The following is a 22,840-nucleotide window of genomic DNA, read 5'->3' on the forward strand; positions in this document are numbered from 1 at the left end:
CTACAAAGTCAGCCAAGAAGCAGCTGGACTAATTCTTCAGGGACAGTGAAGGGTAGTAAACAATTTCACAGCAATCCACACAGTAGGTGCTGTGAAATTTCAGTCTGAATTAAGATAGTGAAAAGGAAACCTGTACATCCACAACTTCTAGAAAGTTAAAAAAAATAGGACTTCTTCTTTTCTCTTGTTAACGTACTTACTGCTGTCTGGTGCAACACTTTATACATCTGATTCAGCATTGTTAGTCATGAATAAACTAAATGTTAGTCATAGGTCATAGCTTCATCCTCGGTCAGCCAGTCACCAGCTGACCGAGCACTTGCTGGGACTTTCCGTGTCATGCTGGTGTTCGGTCTACTCTACAAATAGACTTAATCAGACAACAGGGACAACTGCAGTTTGCACTGAAATACATTCTCAGTGTTGAAGTTCCACTTTTGATACACCACTGCACTCTGTTTGGTTACCCACATGAGGAAGTGTTGAGTTATTTTAAGTCACTTCTGCAGTGGCTGCAATTGTAAGTTGTGAACAGTTCACATCTACCTACGATGCCCCATCATATATTCTCATGTGATGTCTCGTTAAGAGATTTTATAACACAGAGTGTGTGCAGAGCTACATGACCTTTTGGATATATCAGGGTGTTTCATTAAAGTGTCAGGCATGACGCTTCAGATACACCTGTTTGAAAAGTTTAATGAGCTAGCGCTGTAAGGTCTGAGTGAATCATGTGGTACTGGCAAATATGAAGTCACTGATGAACAAGAGATACTTATGCCAAGGCAAATAAATGAAGACAAAATAAGTAAATCAAAAACCACTTCATCTGCAGAACTGCTCCTGCTACACAAGACCAAATGTGTCCCAACACGAGCACGAGACGAGACGCTGAAACACCGGTCTGATAGTTCTCGGAAGAAAAGCACACTTGTTGCGCACCATGTGCAGCTGCTGACATGTTTTGCTGATTGTATAGTGTGTCGTGAATTATGAGGACCAAGAAAATCCCTTCTCGCCCCTTCTCGCACCCCTCACTGCCTCACTGCAGACGGATATGTGAGCAGTCACTCACATGGGTGTAGATACAGGCACACAAAGACAACATAGCAACATGGCAGTATTTTGCAAAGACAACAACTGAAACAAAGTGTGCGTCGCGTGGGAGGATTTTTAGGAAGTGGACGTACATGAGCTCACTGATCAGAGCGAGGTGTGCTCTGGTGAGACATTAAAACCACTTCCGTACTGATCGCTTTTGTTATTCATTTTTTTTTGTATTGAATGCTGATGACAAAAGCAACAAAGCGGGCAGTTGACCTCATCTCCGCCTATGAACGTTTAAATGACACGAGAACGGCTATTAAAGCTATAAAAAATGAGATTTGTTTCCCAGAAAGTGTGTAATAATGTCGCATGTTTAATTAAGCTGATAGGATGTGACCCAGTGGTCTGGATGGGATTAGTTACACATTATCTGCCAGTCAGCAGACGCACACAGACACACACTCCTGCACAATCCACAGTGCAACCCAATACCCTGCAGCGATGTAAAGGACATCTCAATCTATTTATAATACAAGGAGTAACTAAGAATCTGGGGACATTACTGCCACGTTGCTGGGAGATCTGAATGTTTCTGTCTTTTTCTTTTTTTTATTTATGCCGTAAAACCTGTAGTGATAAACTGGGACTGAAAACACTTCCTGGCAAGTGTTTTTCCTCAGCATCAATGCATTACAAAAACAGTAGTGAGGCAACTCTTAGTGTATAGTCTCCTTAAGTTTTGCCTTATACCGCCACAGCCAGTGGTAGGGATTTCAGATCATTTAATTTTACTTATTTAAGTAAATAAAAGTAGCAGTGTAAAAATATTAATCATCCACGGAACTAAATACAGAGACCTTAATCTATAATGATAATAAAATCAACCTAAAGTAAAAATGTATTCAGGTTTTGGCCAATAAAATGAAATACTCAAGTACAGGTAGTCCTACTTCTGAGGTGAGTAGCCTACAGTACTTGAGTAAATGTACTTTCCAGCCCTGGCAACTGTTACATAATCGCCTTCAAGGCCGTTTCACGTTTTTTAAAAAGCGCCTTTTTCAGTGATTCATATCCGTTAACAATTATTTTCAAATGAACTTCTTCGGTGTCAATCCCGTGTCGTGAAAAGTTGTGATCCCTCCGCTCCTTCCTCCGAGAAGTTTTGCAACGCTCAAGTTGATAAACAAAGCCACGTGCTACAGGGAAGTTTCCAAAGTGGGCGGTTCTCGTGCGTTTCCGGGTTCTGAGCTGGAGGATATAAAGAGGAGCTGCGCAATGTCAACAGTAGATTAGAAACACATTGAAGAAAACGAGCAGAAGAAGAAGAAGAAGAAGAAGAAGGGACGCATAGTAACTCGAGCGGGGACTACTTCCTGATATATAAACATATATACATATATATTAAAAGACTCCAGGATGCCTTTTCTCGGACAGGACTGGAGGTCACCGGGTCAGAGTTGGGTTAAAACCGAAGAAGGATGGAAGAAGACAACGGCAGACGACAAAAACAACAACGTCTCCGTGCAGAGGTTGGTCATTAAAATGCGCAGCTCTTAAATGCGCCATTGCTCTTAAGTTAGAGGAAGATGGAGGGAGGAAAAAAAAACAAAGAGAAGGAGGAGGAGGAGGAGGAGGAGACGGCGAAGTTTTGAAGAAAGCGCTGCGAACAAAGACTCACACCATTAACCACGGTGTCTTGTTGTTTTTCTGGTTGCCATGTTTCTTTTCGAGGTTAATCACTGAGCTATTAATAACCTAACAACAAGTGAGGGGATTAAGAAACGTCTATCCACTTTCCAACATGAGTACGCTCCCTCCTAACAAGGAAGAGCCTGCATTAAAACATGGCCTGTTTGTTTTGGTGCTTGAGCTCTTTCTACATAAAAAAACAGAAACTGAAAGAGCATAAAAAGTAGTGCATATGATAAACTATACTCTCTGCCTTCAAGTTATTCTTTTAAATGAATGTGTCCTTGTTTTTTTTTTTTTTTTTTTTGTTGTTGTTTTGTTTTTTACAGCTTCTGCAAAGTGGAGCAGGAGGATTGTTTCAACAAGGAGAACCTGCTGCTCTCGCTCAGCTATGACATGGCTGCCAAGAAGAGGAAGAAAGACCTAATGAACAACAACTCCAAGGTCCCCTGTGAGTAATATTTTAAATCGTGTTGTAAACGTAATAAAGTTAAGTAGCCTATCCAGACTAGCACAGGAAACTTTCCAAGGATGTTGTGCAACGTTCAAGAGACCAACTCTTCTTATTAACATTGTTTACGACTCCAGCATTTCATAAACTCTAGTTCAATAACTATGCCCACTCTTATTTGTGATGCGTGCGTTCGCATTTGTTACAGCGCTAATAAGCTGCTTAATGAGAGCCGGCCACTCACATAAACACTCTGCTTTCTCACAGATTTCCACAGGGAAAAGTGGATTTACGTTCATAAAGGAAGCACCAAGGAGGTAAGCGAGCGCCTCATTTAGTTTCACATCAACTTTTCACATCATCATTGCTAATGTAAACACGCCGAGAAAACTCTATACTCCTGCCGAGGATTGCAATCTAATACCCTGATAATTAAATTCCTCCAGCGCCACGGATATTGTACGCTGGGAGAGGCCTTCAACCGCTTGGATTTCTGCAGCGCCATCAACGACACGAGGAGATTTAATTACGTTGTCAGGGTGAGTTTTCGTCTCCCTTTCTCTCTTTCCAGGTTCTACTGTCTCTTCTTGTTTGTCTTCCTCCTTGTTGTTGTTATTGGATGTTTTTGTCAGTGGCAGGGAAAGGGTTAAGGTTAAGAGGGTGTGTAGGCCTTTGCTGGGCTCTTATCAATACTTTGCAGACAGGAGTCTCCCAGTGGTGATGATACTGACTCGGGGAGGGAGCGCGTGTTGACCGTAATGTGATTGCTAATACACTTTAGCAGCACTAAGTTAAATTAAAACCATAATTACATTAAGATTCGTATTTGTTATTCACTTATAATGTGTCTGAAATTTCAACTGGTACAATAGGGATGCCACATGGCTCAGCGAAAAACGTCCTCTCAAAGGAAATCAGTATCAATAATGCAATGGGATATCAATCGACGAAGCAATTGGTTGAATTTACATCAAAACGACATCACTACTGGACACCAGCTCTTCCGCATGTGCTCCCATGTGAGCTGAAGCCTACATGTGGTTGTTCTGGTCGGGGTGAGGCGGGGGAGTGCACGTGGAGGGAGGGGGGTGACAGCTGTGCGGTGAGGTGCGACCACCGGACAGGAGTTTATGAAACCAGACCTGGTGGTTGTCAGGTGATACAACTCCCCCCTCTCTCTCGTGTTGCCTCTTGTCCTTTTTTTGTCTTCTGTCTCTTGCCACTCATCTACTGGCACAGTATTTAATATCATTAGAGTACCATCCATTAAGTCACTGTTTTTATAAACTCTTTAAACTAATAAACCAGAGATGTCGGAATACAAAAGAGTTAAGAGTTGTTTTGTTTTAACAGATAAGTTTGTTTGCATCTCTGTTGGAGTCTGGGTTCTGCCTTTTTTAGCGCAGGGCTCCACCTAACGAGTGCAGAGTAGCGTGGTAAGCCCAAAGAACAATGCGGCTGTGTAACACTAGCGTCCAGTCTGGACACGGTGTCCTCGGTCACCGCTCCCCACTGGTCGTGTCTGACGGCATTTGCGGGTTCATTTAACTCTCAGTCTCAGTTACACAGATCAGATTCTTCCACAGAGGGACAACAAGTGGTCATGTCTTTTCTCAGAGCGGAAACGTGGACTGAGGTCATTCCAAGGAGAAGCAGTTGGCGATTTTATAATTATTTCAAAAGCAGGGCTAGCGTAGAGGAGAACCGCTGCTGCTAATTCTGGTGTGGAAAAGTGTGAGCTGCATGCTATGAGCTGCAGTTTAGTGAACAGTGGGGGGCTAAAAGTAGATACGGAAACGCACATTGTTCTGCCCGGCTGCTCTACAAAGAGAGGAGCACTTGATGAGCTGCTAAAAGGAGAAGGGCATAGGATTAGGTTTTAGGAATGGAGCAAGAAAGAATTGGCGGGCGAGGGGGAGGGGGGGATCAGCCAGGAGAGAGTGGGGAAGCTTAAAATTGGCAAAGCTGACAGCCAGGTTGAGGATGAAGGAGAGAAGTAATTTAGTTCAAAGTTGGTTTTCTTAAGACCACAAACTCACCATCTTTTTATGTAGGATTTGTCAGTACAGTATTCGATTTAATAGTTTTTACTTTTAAGCCTCCTCTAACTTAACTTAGAGCATTTTCCTGTTTTACCAGAAAGTTCTTCAGAAGATGTTCAGAAGTGGTACAATGACGAAGGTCACATGCTGAGGTCACAGTTGAGCAACTTCAGTTTCTCCATGATGTCACGGCCCTCTTGTTCGTGCCAGACATGCCGCGCTGCTACCCGCCGCTTGTGCGCCAGCCAACGGCAACAACTGCGCAGACATACGAACGCACACACAACCATTTCTCACGTAGACACTCAAGTGCACGCACTCTGTCAAATGATTCAGCTTATTCACATGACACGAAGATCGGGAGTCAAATGATTAAAAGCTTGTTTGTGGAGGATGATGTTGTTGGCGACCTGGGCCGCCGTCCAGCACCTTTCCAGTAGCTTCTGCGTGTAAAGACTCTCAGATCGAGGGCGATCAGAGCCAAGAATGCTGTTACAAGCTGACTGGGCCCAGCGTCAGGGGAGAGTAATGACCCGGTGGAACGTCTCCAAATTTGTTCTTGACGACATTTATTTTGAAGGGGGCAAGTGCCTTTTGCAAGAATGCAGCATAAGAAACATGGAAGTAATGAGGCAATGGGACAGAGAGTCTGGACAGCAGACAGGGTGAAATTTATGTTGTGTTTCTTTCTTTTCTTTCTCGGCTTTAGCTCCTGGAGCTTATCGCCAAGTCCCAGCTCCCCTCGCTCAGCGGAGTGGCGCAGAAAAACTACATGAATATTCTGGAGAGAGTGGTACAGAAAGGTGAGCCCTGTCGCTCTTCTCTTGCTCTTTTTCATTCCCTCCACCAGTTTTCCCCTCGGTTATTGTCTCGTGTGCGTCTAAGGCTTTTGTTTTCCTGCTCTTATCGTACACATTTGCTTTTCTTTGATGGTTTAAGTATCAAGTGTATTAGACTATTATTTCTGAAAGGTATACATTCAAATAATGTACATTCCTGCTGTGTTGTTTGCAACAGTGGGTGAGGAAATTAGCCTTGGTGACACCTAAAGAAGGCTGTGGGATTGAATTTAGTGTTTTAATAGCTCAGTGAAAAACACTGACACACACCAGATCCCTCTGCAAGCCACAGTGTAAACTAAATGTTCCCTGCACTAAACAGAGATTCAGGTTGTTTAGGTGGCCTTATGAAACATTTTTGCCAAATATTATGAACGTAACAGGGGGGACAGCGCAGCCACTCCAAAACATTTAGTTTAATAGTGTGTTTTTTTTTTTTTTTGACGATTCACAGTAAATATTTTACTGTGTCCCTGCCTGCTTTTCTCGTAGCTGCTAATCTGCCCCGTTTCAAACATCAGGTCATCCTTGTAATAATCAATAATCGGGGTGTTTCATTAATTCTCCACAGTCCTCAATGACCAGCAGAACGTCCGTCCCATCAAAGAGCTGCTGCAGACCCTGTACCTCTCGCTGTGTGGTCTTGTCCAGGACATGGGCAAGTCTGTACTGGTGGGGAACATCAACATCTGGGTGCACCGCATGGAGAACATCATGCAGTGGCAGCAGCAGCTGGACAACATCCAGATCAACAGGGTAAGCGTCTACACACAATACAGGAGACACTGGAGAGGGGCTCTGAGGTGCAAATTAATAATTTCCTGTAATATTCACGGCTGTTTCCCCGGCCCCTCTCTCCTTCAGCCCAAATCCACGGGCATGTCTCTGACTGACCTGCCGGCCAGTCTGCAGCTGAACATCATGCAGCGTCTTACAGATGGCAGGGACCTGGTCAGCCTGGGCCAAGTGTGTCCTGAGCTGGGGGCCCTTGCTGAGGACCGGCTGCTGTGGAAGAGACTCTGCCAGTACCACTTCACAGACAGACAGGCAAGTAGGAAGGAATATATGTGAGTGGAGATAATAATGTACGCAAACAAGTTCAGGCGGCATACACAGTATAGGCAGTTAAATAATGAGGTTAAGCATCTCTGATAAACAGGAGAGATATCACAGTGAGCCTTGCGCTTAAAAGCGTGCACTTGATAAGGGAGTGAGGCTGTATAAACCGCAGAAGCTTTTTTACAGGGTGATGGGGTTAGAAGTTGTTTTTGTTTGGAGGAAAACCCCTATCCATTAAGGCTTTTGGATGAACGTGTGTGTGTGTGTAGTAGAGAATGTGGCCCAAAAGAAATGATCAAGAAAGCTATCATTGTAGTGGATATTTTTCTCTCCCTGGGTCATATCTTTAAAGTCTGTTTTCTTCTTCTCCAGATCCGTAAGCGCCTGATAGTGTCAGATAAAGGTCACCTGGAGTGGAAAAAAATGTACTTTAAGCTGAGCCGCTGCTATCCTCACAGAGAGCAGTACAGCGACACCCTGCACTTCTGCACACACTGCCACATCCTTTGCTGGAAGGTACGACATTTGAGCTCGTTTGAAGCAGATATGAAACTAGTGAAGCTGTGCTGAAATGCTAACATCTGTTTTTGTTTATTTATTTATTTATTTATTTTTTCAGGACACAGACCATCCCTGCACAGCCAACAACGCAGAGAGCTGCACCATGCCCCTCTCCCCTCAAGACTTTATCGACCTTTTCAACTTCTGATCCCCGCCCTGAATCCACACTGTAAATACTGTTATTGTACATAGATGTATTGTTTTTGTTTAATACCACCATCAATTCCTTGGATGTATATTTAGTGACTGGAGGAGGGGAGGTGGGGGGGGGGCTCAAGCAGGGGGACAATTATGCAATCGAGTTTATTTTGAGCGAACACAAAGGCTCCTGAAAGCGTGTGAATGTGACGTAGAGCAAAAGTTATGTAGAAACTATCGGGCTATGGATGGAGGAGAGGAAAAAGGGAATATATGGCTTTTTTTTTTTTTTTTATTGCACCTCCAAAGTGAACTCACCTCTTGACCTACATTTTTGCACTTGTTTTTTTCCCAATTTGGAGAATGTAAATTGTTCTTTTCACACCTTGTGTTTGTTCCTTACAGCATGGGAAGTAATTTGTTTAAAATTGGGATTTATTCAGTGCGATATTACAAGGCCTGCTCACATGGGGGAGGTGCAGTGTGATTTAATGTCCAGATGCAGTACTGACACAATAGAGACGGATAAAGGCACGTCTTGAGTTTCTGCGGCACCTATAAAGAGAAAAGGAACGTAAGCGAGAGTCGGTGATTAATCAGTCGTTTGTGAGGATTCTTAGACATGTTGACACACCGCGGTATCTTTTCTATTTTTGCGTTGTTCTTTTTCACTTTTATATTGAGTTGATATATGTATCCATTTTTTTTATGGTGTGTTTGTTTGCAGCAGCACTTGAGTGCAATATTACCAAAGATTGTATTCAAAGTCAGTACAACAGTGGCGTGTGCCTTTTATCATAAAAACTTGAAACAGTACAGGTACAACCAATACCTAGTTTGCAATGCTTTCAGGTTATTTCCAGAAGCTTTGACACTCTCACACCAAAGTCAGCTGTTTGAAACGTCCTATTTTTTTCTATAGCCTCCTGCATGATCTTCTTTTTTTTTTTTTTTTTTTTTTAAATAGACACTGAGCTGATTGTGTTTACTTATTTATTTATTGGGATTTCCGCAGATGGTTCAACTTGCCCACTTGGGTTTGAAGGAGTCACAACTATCAGTGTAAAGGTGCAGTTTGACTCCGAGGTTCACTGCTCAGACAGTGAGGGACTATGTACATGCTATGCAATGCATTCTGTTTATGTTCTGATGAAGAAATAAAATAAAATGACATTACCTCTGCCATCAGTTATGACACTTTATTGAGAGCCTAAAGCCTTTGTGGACTTCTTGCAGGAAGAGAGCAGGTGCTGTAATGTAGATTATGGCAAACCTGTGCCCTCTTTTGGACAAATGACGAACTACAATGTAATGCTTAAAAAGAAAAAAAAATGTAGGTATTTAAGGTCATTTTAGTGCACCTGCTCACTCGACCATCATGTTTTTCTGCAGAGTTTTCATCACTGTCCATAGCTGAGAGTCCTTCACTCACACAAACAAATGTGTCAGTGAAGATTCTCAGCCATCCAGGTCATGTATATGTGGAAAAGCTGAAAGAAGATTGGACATGTTTGGGTCTTCCAGAAGATGTTGCACCATTCATCCATTAAGTTCTAAATGAGTGGTGGGGAGTTTAGGTTTTTATTAGCAAACTCACATGATTATAGTGTGTTGACTTGACTGTAACTGGAGGAATTTGTTGTGTTTCAGTCTTTTTTTTTCTTCCAATGATTGTACACTAATGTCCTGTTAATGGACAGAAACCCCTGACTCGAGGTGTGAATGGAAGTGAGACTTTCTGGGGACAGACTGTGTAGTAAGTGGTTGAGAAGGGATCACTCAGTCCGCCGCCAATGTTGAGAGAGGGGTTTTCCAGTTTTTACTTCACTCCTCTTGAAAACCATCCGTCTTCTCTGGCTAAAATGTGCATGTTGTTGTCCTCCAAAGAGTGCCCCTTGTCCTTCAGGTGTAGGTGGACTGCGGAATCGTGACCCGACGAGCTGTTTCTCCAGGGCTGAGCCTGTGAAGGGGTTGTTTTGTCTGTGCATTCCTCACTGCACTGAACGTCATTGTTGCTCTTTCCTCTGTGTTTTGTCTTTGTGGGGTGAAGAAGTTTCTGCCTCAGCATGTCCAGGGATTGTGTGTGTATTGAAAACCTCTGATACTACAGCCACGTGAGGGATGACAGTGTTTTTTTTCTTTCGTTCAGCAACTTTTAACCAAAGAACCCCAGGGTCCAGGTCTCAAGTTTGCAGGCCTGCTGTATAATATAAAGTCAAATCATTTTCATTTGAATTGTATTTGTACACACTAACAAGGAATTTGTTCTCTGCATTTAACCCATCCAGGTGAGCACACTTGGAGCAGAGGGCAGCCACAGGTGCTCGTCTCCAGGCACCTCAGCCATGGACATAGTGATGTCACTATCCCGAAGCGCCACTTTCACTGTAAATCAACGAGCGCCGACAAAAAACACTGCTCACTTTTTTTTTTTTTTTTCAAACAATTGTTTTAATTGTCCCAGTAACACAAAATGTTGAAATCAAAATAAAAAAACAACTCATTTTTACACAACACACTGAATATAAGCAATGTCAGAAATTTACACAATGTATTTTAAATAAATAATATCTATACAAATGTTAATCCTTTTCCCAGAAGTATGAATTAGCACGTTAAGACACAGTGTGCTTCTCCCACCGCTGCATTGCACGTACAGTACTGGTAGCTTCTTCGGGCATTTGGAAGCATGGTGTGCGTGACGGCAAAAAGGCATGACACTGTTGCCAAGGCAACAACGCACAGGCATCGTTTTAAAGCTCAAATAAATGTTTACACGTTTACAGATCTGCTGGTTTCGAGCTTCCCGTCGGTGTCGCATCAAAAAAAAGTTGCCGGTGCATCGTTGCCTTGAGAGTGGGACGAAGGAGCCGATGTTAGAGGTACATTCCCGTTTCTCTTGAGAGAAACGACGTGATCTAAATATTCCCGCCTTTAATAATCTCCCTCCATTTTAACTACTACTGTCATGCAGACATATCTACAGTTTGTTCCCCTTGCAACACACAGCGGTACCATCTTTCTGTTCCCAGTGTTTGACATTAGAGAAGAATGACATTAGTTCAAATAAAGTTAGAAAGTTGGTTGCATATTAATAATGTTGTACGCTACCTTGGTTTAAAAAAAAATAAAAAGTTTGTGCATGTCTGTGTCACTGTAGCCTCCTTCTCAATCCTTGTAAACCGATGATATGGCATAAGATCAAAGTAAATTCTGGTGTAGCAATACTATAAGCCAGTGAAGTCTGGCAGGCTGGTAAAGCTGATGCAAGTCTCTGCTTCGCCTGCACTTGCAGCTTGTTTAAACAGTTAACGGGCTAATGATCAGTGACTTAGCAATGAGCCAGATCTACCAGACTTGGCATCAGTGCTACTCTAACACGTTCTGATAACCATTCATTCAACTTTGGCAGACAGTTCTGTTCCTCTAGTGCATGTATAGAGAGGCGGCGTGGGGACGAGGGAATGGGGGGGGTCAACAAATCCTCTCTGACGGCGTGAGCACCACCTGCAGAGCATCCGGAGATGCTAAGGAATCCCCAGTGGTTCATCAGGTGTAGCCAAAGGAAAGGATTCCTGTGTGTGCAAACAAATATGCACGAAATGAAAGAGTCGTAGTTTTCAGACTGAAAAAAAGGGAAGTATTCTTTTCCTAATCTTAAAAGACGGAAGGAAAGAAAAAGGGAAGCGTTACCAGAGTTAGTAAATGTCACAGAGAGGTACGTTCTCTCTTTCAGAGTTCTGAATGATCCACTCAATAGCATCCCAACCCTACAGGTTCACACAGAGAAAGAAGAGAAGATTCAAGAAGAAAAGAAGAGACAGAGGTCATATCCAAGCACAGGCAGGTGAACATGTAAAGGTGAAGAAATGAACAGAGCGCCACTTAGAGGACATGCAAAGAAATCATCAGCGATATTTTAATTATCTGAAGAGTTCATCATCTGGTGTACTCTGCATGCAAACAGATGTACTGTCTTTTTATTTATTTTGTGCATTACCTTCCTGGCGTTAGCAGACATTCTCCTGGCCATCATTCCCTCCAGGTAACTGCTCAGACTGACTCCCTTCACTGTAATGATGGCTTCCTGAGTCAGGACAGTACTGAGAGAGAAAGAGAGAAAACATGATCATTGTGTACTTGCAAGAACACAATATCTTGCTCACACTGGTTCCTATCTCTCTGTGACGAGTTATGAAAACAGGCTCTAAACAAAGATGCGTTCACAAATGAGATGCAAAAAATGTACTTACACCTCAGGGTTGTCTGGGTGTGGCCTGTAAAGAAGCCTCTCATCCACTGATATGAAGTTGGTGAGAGTAATCTGTAAGTAAAGAACTATTTAGATGTCCTCATTAATGGGATGTTTACACTGAACGTTAGGAAACAGACACAGAAACCGGCGACGCAGGAAAGCGCATGTGAATGCATGCTGATTTATTCAGTGTCACAGTTCGTCGGACAGCGGAGGCTGATTTTCAGTCGGTGTGGGGTCGGCATGAGCTTACATTTGTTGAACACAGCTCCATTTTCTTCTCGTCTGGGTCGACTATTGAATGCTCCTTCACGTAGGTCTGCGTGTGGCTGGTTCCAAGAATCTACAAACAGAAATGAATAAACACGCTAAACCAAACCAATATAAAGGAAGACACGTAAACGGCCAGGGGCCAGGTCGGGGGATTGACTAAACCATTGCAGAATACTCACAGTATGTTTTGTGCATCAGTAAATGCCATGCACCACACCTGCACCTTAAGCTCATATTCAACCCATAATGCTAAAATGTGTCCAAACATATATAGACCTAACTGTGTATATATATACACCAATCAGGCATAACATTATGACCCCCCTTCTTAATATTGTGTAGGTCTTTCTTGTGCCTCCAAAACAGTTGTGACTAATCAGAGAATGGACATGGGTCTTCTGAGGGTGTCCTGTGGTGTCTGGCATCAGAATGTTGTTAGTGGGGCCCTTTGGGTGCTATGGGGGCCTCTGTGGATCAGTCTTGTTCCAGTGCATCCCTCAGATACTTGATCAGTTTGGGATCTTGTGAATTTGGAGGCCAGGTCAACACTTTGTGCTGTTCTTTTTTTTAGTTGTTCCTAAACTGTTTTTGTGTGTGTTCCTGTGTCAGGCTGCATCCTGCTGGGGATGGCTGCTGCCATCAAGGAGCGTCATTGCTATTGGGTGGGGGTGCCTGGTCTGGTCTAGGTGGGTGCTACATGTCTAAGTAACATCCACATGAATGCCAGGTCCAAAGGTTTCCCAGCACAACATTATATTGTCACGAGATGGTCAGTGTTATTTACTTCTCCTGTCAGTGGTTTTAATGTTGTGGCCGATGACTGACCGTTCGTACGATTCCCGGCAGGCCCCACTCTGTGCTGAGGAGCCTGTGGCTGTGAAGGCGTCCCTCCGTGTCCAGACTGCGGTCCAGCACGTCCACCCCGACCACATTGGGGTTCATGGGGTTGGGGTACTTCCTCATGGCAGCCTTGATGACTGTCTCCCACGGGTAACTGCATGCAAAGCAGGTACAAAAATAACATATCATTAATAATAAAAAAATTATTAATATAAACTTTATTACAGCCATTAAAACCTTCCACTGGGTGTTTCTCTGGTACAAAATGTAACTTGAGTAGCTTTGTTTCTAACGTTCATCCCAGACAGGGAGTATTTGAGGACATGGTCAGAGATCATACTCATTTAGAAACTAAACATTAGTCATTAAGATTTTAATATAGATCAGGGGAAATTTACAAACCGGAAACAGGTCATAACAACCTGACCCTACAATGACAGACCAGCACAGACTGCTTCTTTTTAATATATATATATATTTTACATAATAAAGTAGATAGCCAGCAACCTGAAAACATGTTCCGTGCTCCAAATCTTCATTTTTCAAGGGACAGTCTTTTCCTTATCGCTGAGAAAAACCGCTCGTGATCCTTGACTGCATCTCACCGGACCATTATCATATGAGGCACGGGCTCCGGTAATAAGAGAACAGGGCCTGTGATGGGAACATCACTCAAGTGAGTCCAGGGGACACGTCTCCACCTTTCTCGGCATATTGACGTCTGCGAAAAACGTCCTGCTGACCCCCGACTCACTGCGACAACAGGCAGATAATAAACAAGCTATTTGTGCGTAGATAGAACAAATGGCTAGGACGAGAGAGAAGCCGGTGCAGCGGCAGAGGCAACGTGTGTCAGGTTAGACAGACTGAGACACTAGGTTCCGGTTGAGACTTTCAAAATAAAACCCCTGTTGACTTTTTACAATTGAAAACGCCTGCCTTCATTCTTTGCAACATCTCATAAAGTTGTAAAGGTTTTGTAAACATTGCACAGAATAAGGCGAGGATTTCAGAAGTGTATTTTTTCTCTTTGACAATAAACTGAGCACCTTTGTCGTGTAATTACCAAGGACCAAAACTGCCCTAATACCACACACTTTCCTAATATAACACCCTGAACCAGAACATTTATCTGTTTTGTTTATTTAGTGTTCATTAATCGCTTTTAAAACAGACTTTGCTCTTATCTCTTTTTCAAGTGTACGTTTACTATCCACATGTCCACAGCTCTTCCTGTCTAGCCCTCGTTGTGTGCGGCTAACTTGACGCAGCAGGTTTCTCTGTACTGCTGCATCCGCCTCCATTTGTGCGCATGCTCGTAGCATCTTTTCCATCGCCCCCCCTCCCCTGGCTATCCCCCCTCCCAGCCATCCGACGAGAAGCAGAGACAGAGCGGGGCTGCATCAAGCGGCGCAGAGACACCCTGAACGAGACCGGAATTAGAGTCGTACTATTTGCAAATAAAAGCGTGCCACGACCATTGACTGTATATACTAGGCCACGACAAGAAAAATATTACACTAGAACGAGAAACAATGAGGCCAACTGCTTAGGTGAAATGAACGTCAGGTAGAAGTTTTCTTCTGCTCAAAGTAACATGTAAAGTTTCTCATCTAAACGTTACATGTTTTTAAAGCCCTGAAGTGAACTAGAGTAATTTATAAATTTTGCATATTAGCAGTAGTAGTACTGCTGATGTCTGCTGGGTCTACTACAGCGTATGCCTATTGTATTAAGTAAGTCAGAATTTTACAATAATAGTATATAAAAAATGTAATTCTAATACATGGATTAGATACAAACAGTGTTGCACAATATTATAATAGAAGTATTCCCTGTAAAAAAAAAAATCCAACCCAAATGAATAAAGTTGCCTAAACAGTGAAGACGAGGGTCTTTGGATATTTTGTTCATAAAACAGGATAATCACTAGTGACTCAGGACTATTTGAGCCAGACCAACTTAAATTGGACTGGGACCACTCAGTTGGAAGTTGCATATGGGCCAATCAAATAGTTGGGTGGGCAGGGATGGGCTGAAAAATGTCCCACAATGAAAGACACCCACATAGCAGTGACATCTGGCCCACTGCACCACTTTGGTTTGTGTTTTGCAGTTTATGTTATAGGATTATAATTATGAGCTGTTCCAAGCATGCCTTATACATCAGTCTTCCTGTGTTTGTATTTTTTGTTTTTGCTGTTTTAGTTGTTAATGCTTTTACAGAAACTGTTTGGCTTTTTGTTGTTGTTGGTCTAATCAGGGCTTTCTATTCTGTCTTTCAACTGCGCCATGATGAAAATGAACAAAGCTCTCCTACTTTTATTATTTTGAAAGTCTGGCCGGAAATGCGAGGCATATTCTGTTCGCGTGGACGCTCGCGTTCCCTGGATCTGAGGAGCAATTGACTGGAGCAGACGCGCAGTGGAGACTAGTATGTACCCTTAACGAGAAATTCGTGCCATCGCCGTTCCTACAGCGGCCCGTTGATTTCACTCTGGACACGGAACAAACCATCAGCTCTTATAAAACCCGACTAGTCGATTAGGGAGCGGAATACCGCAGGTTGCTTGACCTTGCATTGAATGTCATAACAGGCGGATTTTTTAGAGCCCCGACACGGTAAGGTGATGAGCATCCTTATTCGAGGGGAAGACGAGCCAAATGTCGACATTACGGTCTATGATGCATGCAGCGTTGAGGTGGACACCACCTATAGCCTAGATTTCATTTAAAACGTTAGCTCAGAGACGAAAAGAGCTCAGGCTGAATAAAAATCTCTTAGATCTGTTAGATTTTTAATCATGCTCGTGCAGGTTGTGTGTTGAAGGCCGGGGTGCGTGCCGCAGAACCCAAATTCGCCATTCAAATCAGGTCTTCTTTATAGCTCATAACAGAAATATATTAGCACAACTTGTCAATCGTATAATATTTGCGGTGCAGTGTTTATTCCGACACTGATGAATGTTTTATTGTCATAACAGTTTTTTCTTTTATTTCGTTGAGTGCATGCAGGACGATGGCAGATGCTGCAGCAGCGCTTGATCCGCTCTGGGCTGGGGGGAGAGGGAGAGGGAGAGGGAGGAGGGAGGAGGAGGGTATCATTTTAGGATCATTCAATCACACCGTGCGACTGTCTGTGCTCTGCTGCTGCTTATTAATCTGTTTCTTTAAGAGGACCCGCTTTAACGTGAAAGTGGGGCAGAAGGCAATCCCTCCTCTTATTGTAAGACTCGCCAGGTTGGCTGGTTGGTCGCGTTCAAGCCAAAAATCTGCTGACACATGCGCTCTGCCGGTCGGCGTTCCCAGCCTTTGTGCGCAATGGAGCCTATAGCCTATCTGTCGAGGCCTCACGGGACCACAGACTCCTATAGGCCCACAACTGGCCTCCTGTTGTCCCTGGTCTTTGATAGTACTCTTTAGAGACTGTAAAATTATGTGTAACATGATGTATAGACAGAAGTAAGCAGGGTTTGTTGATCTGACTGAAGATGGGACCACTCTGACTCAGTGGATGATGGATTTAGCTCCAGTGGGACATCGAAGGCCTCCACTTTCACACTTGTCTCTTTGATTTCAGGTCATCCGCCACAGCCATGGAGATTGTCACACATTTAATTAATGACACCATAGAGTTCTACAAATGGACCCTAACTATTGCAGGTAATACTCTCAAATCGGTGCATGTGCCCAAAAGCAAAGTCGACAGTATGTCTGAGGAACTGAAATCTGAGAACTTGTTTTATGAGTAAAGACATGTTTTCTTGTGAGTGCATGTGCATATACTCACTTAACAGTACACTTGTGCAGATGAATGCCTTCTAATGTAACAGTCCTGAATCTTTGCTCCATGACTGCTATAATATTCAGTTTGTTCTGAAACTGGAACAGAAAGGTGGTAATTCAACTGTTTGATCATTTTGGAGGATGCAGTTTGTGGTGCTGTTAAGCTAGATTGAATTAAACACAAAAGTGTTTCTGTTATTTAGTGTAGTCCACAAAATAACAGAAACATGTGTCAGTACAGCACAATACGTTTCAATAGTGCGACAAACCACAGCCTCCTTAAGGAAAACACAATTGAATCAACAGCTCTCTCAGCTATTTTAAAGCAATGCTGAACACCATAACCCTCATGAAGACAGGATTTAGTGCAGGGCTGTAATATTAAAACGCATTTGTTTTCACTAGTGTACCTAATGAACTGGTAAGTGAGTGTATGTTTCAGCACAGACATGCTGCAATAAAGTAAATTATACAGTATAACTGGTTAAAGGCGAAACATGTCTTGCTCCTCATTCAGTCACTGCAAGTCGGATGATTCAACCATTTCAAGAATCATAACGCGCAGACTTTCCTCCAAGTCCGCCATTAAACAATTGAACTGATCTCTATAACATCTCTTATCTGCACTCCCACTCAGCACCCTATAGTTGAACTGTGCTCCCCTTAAAATAAACTGACACTGAACCCACACTGTGTCAGCGCCGTGCGCGCGTTAAGAATATTTATGTAACGCTCTGAGAACATCTGTCCCGCAGACAAGCGCGTGGAGAAATGGCCTCTGATGGACAACCCCCTGCCCACGCTGGCCATCAGCACCTCCTACCTGCTCTTCCTCTGGCTGGGGCCCAAATACATGAAGAACAGAGAGCCCTTCCAGCTACGCAAAACCCTCATTGTGTACAACTTCAGCATGGTCTTCCTCAACTTCTTCATCTTTAAAGAGGTAGGTTGCTATTTAGATGTTCCAAAAACTAGTTGAACCTGTGGAAGTCTATTTATTGATGGGTCCTCCCAAACAGTCCTCCAGATGTACTTTAGTATTTACAATAGAATCTGTGCACGTACAGCAAAGCAAAGTCAGTAGCCTGTAACACCTCTGCCAAAAAATGTTTAACATGAGCTGATATGCAAGTAGTGACTAGTCGTTGTTAGGTCTGCACTTCTGGACGGACTTTGACCATAACTTAGTTGTCGTAGAGAACATTTTCAGCTCTTGAATCTGCTTTGAACTGCGAGGTAATCAAGTCCAGAGGGTCGGTCAGAAAACACTCCATTTGGATTTCATTATGAGGCGTGCTTCGATCATTACGGAGAAAAACAATAGCTCTCCAATTCGATAGTCCTACAACCAATCAGAGCCATTTTCTTGTAAACAAATTCAACCCTACGGTGCTTAGATGACGTGTAAGACTATGTCACCGTTACTGTTCTATGTCTCACCGCATAAAGCCCGCCCAAATGATGTGACTGGCCCGGCAGGTTTTGTCCGGAGCATGACCAGTTCCCAGTGGAGTGGTTCCAGATCAACTTTCTGTCACAAAAAAATAATAATTTTGTTGTTCTTTAATTGATAATGCTGCTTGTGCAAAGTAGGTCTAAGTCTGCAGTTTCCCTCTGATGTATTTTGGGTGTTAATGTCGGTCTAGTCATGAAGACTCGGTGGAACTAGATGGCAGAGACACTTGTATGTGTTGTGTTTAGTAAAATTCTGGAAAACAGATTAAATTATACTCATATTCCAATCATAATGATCCTCCCAAATGAGTATCTAACGGTCGCAGTCGCAGGTTCAGACTAACCTAATTACAAGTGTGCTCAGCCCTTTGCCTCCTTCCTGTCACTCTCACTTCATGTCTTTCCCACTTTAAAACAATGGTTCAAAAGAGATTCTGTCTTGCTTTTCAGCTGTTTATGGCTGCACGGGCGGCACGATACAGTTACATCTGTCAACCTGTGGACTATTCAGAGGACCCCAATGAAGTCAGGGTAAGTGTTTGCAGTTAGACTCGGACACAGACACGAACTCTCTTATCTCACCTGTCACGTAACTTATTTCTTACTATTCACGTGTATGAAGTTATTCGTTTTCTGGAAGAGACAAAACACAACTTTTACAAGTTAGAAAAAATAATCCCTGTCAGCCTGCCAGGGACGCTTTACTCTTAAGTGGATTTAGAAACATGATCAGTTTCCATTAATTTGAACCGTGGTCCTGTTATCAGAAAAAGTGTTAGCTGGGAGATGGTGTTCAGTTTCGCCTTGGTTCCTGCTGCTCCATGACGTAGTTACATGCTAGACACAGACACCAGGAGGAGGAAGTCGGTCTCAGGTGACCCTGAAGTTAAAATGTTGAAAATGAGAGTAGAAGAGAAGCACCTCTCATTATATGGTTAGAAATGTTAATCCAGTGTTGCTGTTTTTTTTTTTCATGTGTTCCTATCCCTGCATTCCCCATTCATGTGCTGTCTGTGACAGGTGGCAGGAGCTCTGTGGTGGTATTTCATCTCTAAGGGTATTGAATATCTGGACACGGTGTTTTTCATCCTGAGGAAAAAATTCAACCAGGTTACCTTCCTGCACGTCTACCACCACTGCACCATGTTCACGCTCTGGTGGATCGGCATCAAATGGGTGGCAGGAGGACAGTGTGAGTAGCTCAACGTCATGGATTAAACCTGTTCCTGTTGGTGTAGGTAGGCCTTAGCTTGGTGTAGCCAGACTCAATTACAATTCTCATGAGAGTATGAGTCTATTATCGTGAGTTTGGGATTTCATTATGGGGTGTGCAACTGGATAGCCCTCAACTAATCAGAACCATTCTTCTGCAAACAAATTCAACTCCAAGCACATATTCCAGAGCATAATCAGTTCCCAATGGAGCAACTCCAGACCAGCTTCCCCCCACAAAATATTTGTGCGCGGGGGAAGTTCAGGCTGGCTTCCAGGCTAGTTAAGCCCTATATTCAGTGTTGAATTTAAAATGGTTGTGCTCTTTACCCAATTTCCTAGCGAGTTAATGAGGCTATTAACCCCCTTACATGTATCACTAAATATAATACTCATATTACATGGTTTTCCACCAACAGTTACAGGAAGGATTTCTTATTTCCCACGAGTATAAAAGCAGCTTGCAAATGAAAATTGCCTCATCCCAGTGCATGATTTTCTAATTTCTTGTCAAATTTTGTCAAATGTGTCTCAGTACTGTTGAATGTACATGTGTATACATAAACCTTTGTGCTAGCAGCTTTGTTAACTAGGCTATATTAACCAGTAGCCTTTTTCAGCTCAATGCTAATGCTAACATGGCAATACTTACTTTGTTTTCTCCTACTTGCAGCATTCTTCGGCGCACACATGAATGCAATGATCCATGTCCTGATGTATCTGTATTATGGCCTGGCCTCCTGTGGACCTAAGATTCAAAAGTACCTGTGGTGGAAGAAGTACTTGACCATCATCCAGATGGTAAGATATTTTACTCTGACAGCAATTTGGGGAAAAAATCTGGGAAACCATTAAGCAGTGCAAAAAAATGCGACTTTTCCTCTCTCTTTGCGTCTCAGATTCAGTTCCACGTCACTATCGGCCACACCGCCTTGTCGCTCTATGTCAACTGTGACTTCCCCCACTGGATGCACTACTCCCTCATCTGCTACGCCATCACCTTCATCGTCCTGTTCGGCAACTTCTACTACCAGACCTACCGCCGCCAGCAGCCCTCTCGACGCGACGCCTCCTCTTCCTCCAAAGCGAGCAAGGCTCTCTCGAACGGCACCCTCAACGGGCTCAGCAAAGCCGCCAACGGAGCACTGCTGGCAGGGAGCAAAGAGGAGAAGCCCCAGGAAAACTCTGGGAGGAGAAAGAGGAAAGGACGGGCTAAAAGAGATTAGACGGAGAGGAGCCAGAGAGATTCGGGTGAGGTAGAGACTTGCTTTGGCTACTAGGTTGATAGTCCTAAAACGTGAAAGACTTAATTTGAGGTTGATTTAGACGGATGGATGAGTTCAGGCGTGATGTGTTTATTTAAGCCATGATCTGTTGTAGATAAAATAAGAGACAGGCCTTTGTTTAGAGAGGATCGTTCAGTTAGTTAGAGGTGTAAAAGTTCAAGATGACCATTATCAGAAATACCCCAAAAAACACAATAGTGTCTGGTATGGGATAGACGTTTGTATTCCTTCTCTTTATTGTGGTGCCAAGTGCTGTGGAGCTGGTTTAAAAATGGTCAACTAAAAACTGAGCCTGAAGAGAAAACAATAGTTTACCCGGCCTGTTTGGCACGCTGGGAGAGCTACATTAAACGCACCTGGGCTGCTTAGAAAAAAAAAAGATTACACACTGTTGTTAATAGCAAACACTGCTGTATTGAGACGGGAATACACATCATAACACACGCACAAACATGTCAGTTTATATTCGGCTGTATTATTTTGTTGTTGTTCGCCTGTACAGATATAAAACTAACAGTAATGTACACTATCATGTCATTTTGTTTATTTTTTTTGTCCTCAACTTATTCAAGCTATTGTTGATGTTACGCGAGTTTTACAGCTCCCGTCTGCTCACGCTGACACCTCTGCAATTATCCTTTGTCTTTATTTATTATTATTTATTTATTCAGGGATGTGGACTCTGTCCTCGGAGCTGTCATCCAGTGATATACAAAAGAACGAAAATAACACCAACCAGAAATAAGGTGTGCATAGAAGTAGAAAATATAAATTTCCACCCCTTTGAGACTTGTGTGGTATTGCTCGATTGCTATTTTAAGACGGAATAATCATCAACTTTAGCTCACATTGGGTTGAAAATTTTGATTATTTTCTATTTCGGCAAGCAACCATAACTCATTTTCTATATCCCTACTTGTATGTCATGTGATGAAATGTAATAAATATTATCCAGAGACATGATGTATCTGATGCTTATCTCAATGTTCCCCTCTCTGACAGCGAAGCGGGTGGAGTTTTGTCTTTGCCGATGTTTACCTGTCTTTTTTATAATAAAGTCGTCGTTTGTCTTAGATTGCTGGTGAAAATGTCGTGTGCCGAACAAAGACGTGGTGACAGTGGCGTTCTGGGCCTCCCTTTTGTATTTACGGAGAACTCAGAGCTAGCTTACAGCCACTTTTCTTTCTTTTGGTTTTTTTTTTCTTTTTTTTTAAATCCTGTTAACTGTTTTCTTTATATCGTCACATATTCAGTCAAATATCTATTTGCATCTACGCTTAATTCATGTCCTGAGCTGGCTTGAATGTAAATTTATCAGGGGAAAATTTTGGGGGAAAAAAAGAAAAGAGATAAAGGTTATGATTTCTATACAAACAGAGTGAGTGAACCTCTATAGTGACTATGTATGTTATACCACTATTGCTCTGCCTGAACTATATAGAGTATAAATCAAAGATCAGCTCTATATCAGCAAATTCTGCTTCATGTAATCCATCAAGCAATGCATTTTGATGTTATTTATCAGTTTATTGCTAATTTATTTTAATGTAAATGCTGATTTCCATCTAGCTGAGAGTGCTTATCTGTGTATTTGTCTTCTTTTGCGTTGTACATATTACATTGTGATATTTTGTACACGGCGCATTTGAATATGCTCCCAGCTTGCTAGCTTTGGACTTTTGTCCCCCCTCCCCTCTTTTTTTAATATCATAACTTTGAACTGTCTTCTGATTAAATTAAACTGAATGCCTGTTCAAATGCTGTCCTCTGTTCCTCTTTTTGCTGTATACTTCACGGTGCAGTAAATTTCTTATTATGTCTTTGACATGGGCATCATTTATTAATTACATTCTTTATTGTTGCAAGAGGGCGGCACAGTGGCCTGGTGATTAGCACTGATGCCTCAC

General features: G+C 42.8%; 3 protein-coding genes across 4 annotated transcripts; 2 read left to right on the forward strand and 1 right to left on the reverse strand.

Moving 5' to 3' along the window:
* Positions 1-2,307: 2,307 nt before the first annotated feature.
* Positions 2,308-7,940, forward strand: fbxo32 (F-box protein 32). The gene is made up of 9 exons (XM_084556305.1): positions 2,308-2,576; positions 3,066-3,187; positions 3,455-3,504; positions 3,634-3,726; positions 5,939-6,032; positions 6,640-6,824; positions 6,933-7,115; positions 7,500-7,643; positions 7,747-7,940. The coding sequence occupies exons 1-9, from the start codon at positions 2,464-2,466 to the stop codon at positions 7,834-7,836; spliced, it is 1,074 nt and encodes a 357-aa protein (XP_084412431.1). The 5' UTR covers positions 2,308-2,463; the 3' UTR covers positions 7,837-7,940.
* A 2,163-nt stretch (positions 7,941-10,103) lies between these two features.
* On the reverse strand, positions 10,104-14,281 carry prelid3a (PRELI domain containing 3A). Of its 2 annotated transcripts, XM_084556486.1 has the most exons (7): positions 13,702-14,281; positions 13,180-13,348; positions 12,335-12,424; positions 12,080-12,150; positions 11,827-11,929; positions 11,520-11,596; positions 10,104-11,401 (listed from the first exon to the last, which is right to left on the reverse strand). In XM_084556486.1, exons 1-6 carry the CDS (start codon positions 13,731-13,733, stop codon positions 11,525-11,527), a joined length of 537 nt encoding a protein of 178 aa, XP_084412612.1. In that variant the 5' UTR covers positions 13,734-14,281; the 3' UTR covers positions 10,104-11,401; positions 11,520-11,524. The 2 variants fall into 2 exon arrangements, with proteins under 2 accessions (XP_084412612.1, XP_084412613.1); XM_084556487.1 differs by lacking the exon at positions 11,520-11,596.
* A 2,509-nt stretch (positions 14,282-16,790) lies between these two features.
* elovl4a (ELOVL fatty acid elongase 4a) lies at positions 16,791-21,645 on the forward strand (the record flags this gene model as incomplete). Its single annotated transcript, XM_084556671.1, has 6 exons — positions 16,791-16,857; positions 17,736-17,923; positions 18,886-18,966; positions 19,456-19,627; positions 20,321-20,448; positions 20,547-21,645. The coding sequence occupies 6 exons, from the start codon at positions 16,791-16,793 to the stop codon at positions 20,871-20,873; spliced, it is 963 nt and encodes a 320-aa protein (XP_084412797.1). The 3' UTR covers positions 20,874-21,645.
* Between the last annotated feature and the right edge of the window lie 1,195 nt (positions 21,646-22,840).

This window comes from Chelon labrosus (genome assembly GCF_963514085.1).
Source record: "Chelon labrosus genome assembly, chromosome: 12".
NCBI classification, from domain to species: Eukaryota; Metazoa; Chordata; class Actinopteri; order Mugiliformes; family Mugilidae; genus Chelon; species Chelon labrosus.

Coding starts and splice junctions, on each gene's coding strand:
- fbxo32 (XM_084556305.1), top strand. CDS start 2,464: ATGCCTTTTCTCGGACAGGACTGGAGGTCACCGGGTCAGAGTTGGGTT. Junction 2,577..3,065: donor AACAACGTCTCCGTGCAGAG/GTTGGTCATTAA, acceptor TGTTTTTTACAG/CTTCTGCAAAGTGGAGCAGG. Junction 3,188..3,454: donor CAACAACTCCAAGGTCCCCT/GTGAGTAATATT, acceptor GCTTTCTCACAG/ATTTCCACAGGGAAAAGTGG.
- prelid3a (XM_084556486.1), bottom strand. CDS start 13,733: ATGAAGATTTGGAGCACGGAACATGTTTTCAG. Junction 13,349..13,701: donor AGCACGGAACATGTTTTCAG/GTTGCTGGCTAT, acceptor CTTTGCATGCAG/TTACCCGTGGGAGACAGTCA. Junction 12,151..12,334: donor TGGAGCTGTGTTCAACAAAT/GTAAGCTCATGC, acceptor CTTTACTTACAG/ATTACTCTCACCAACTTCAT.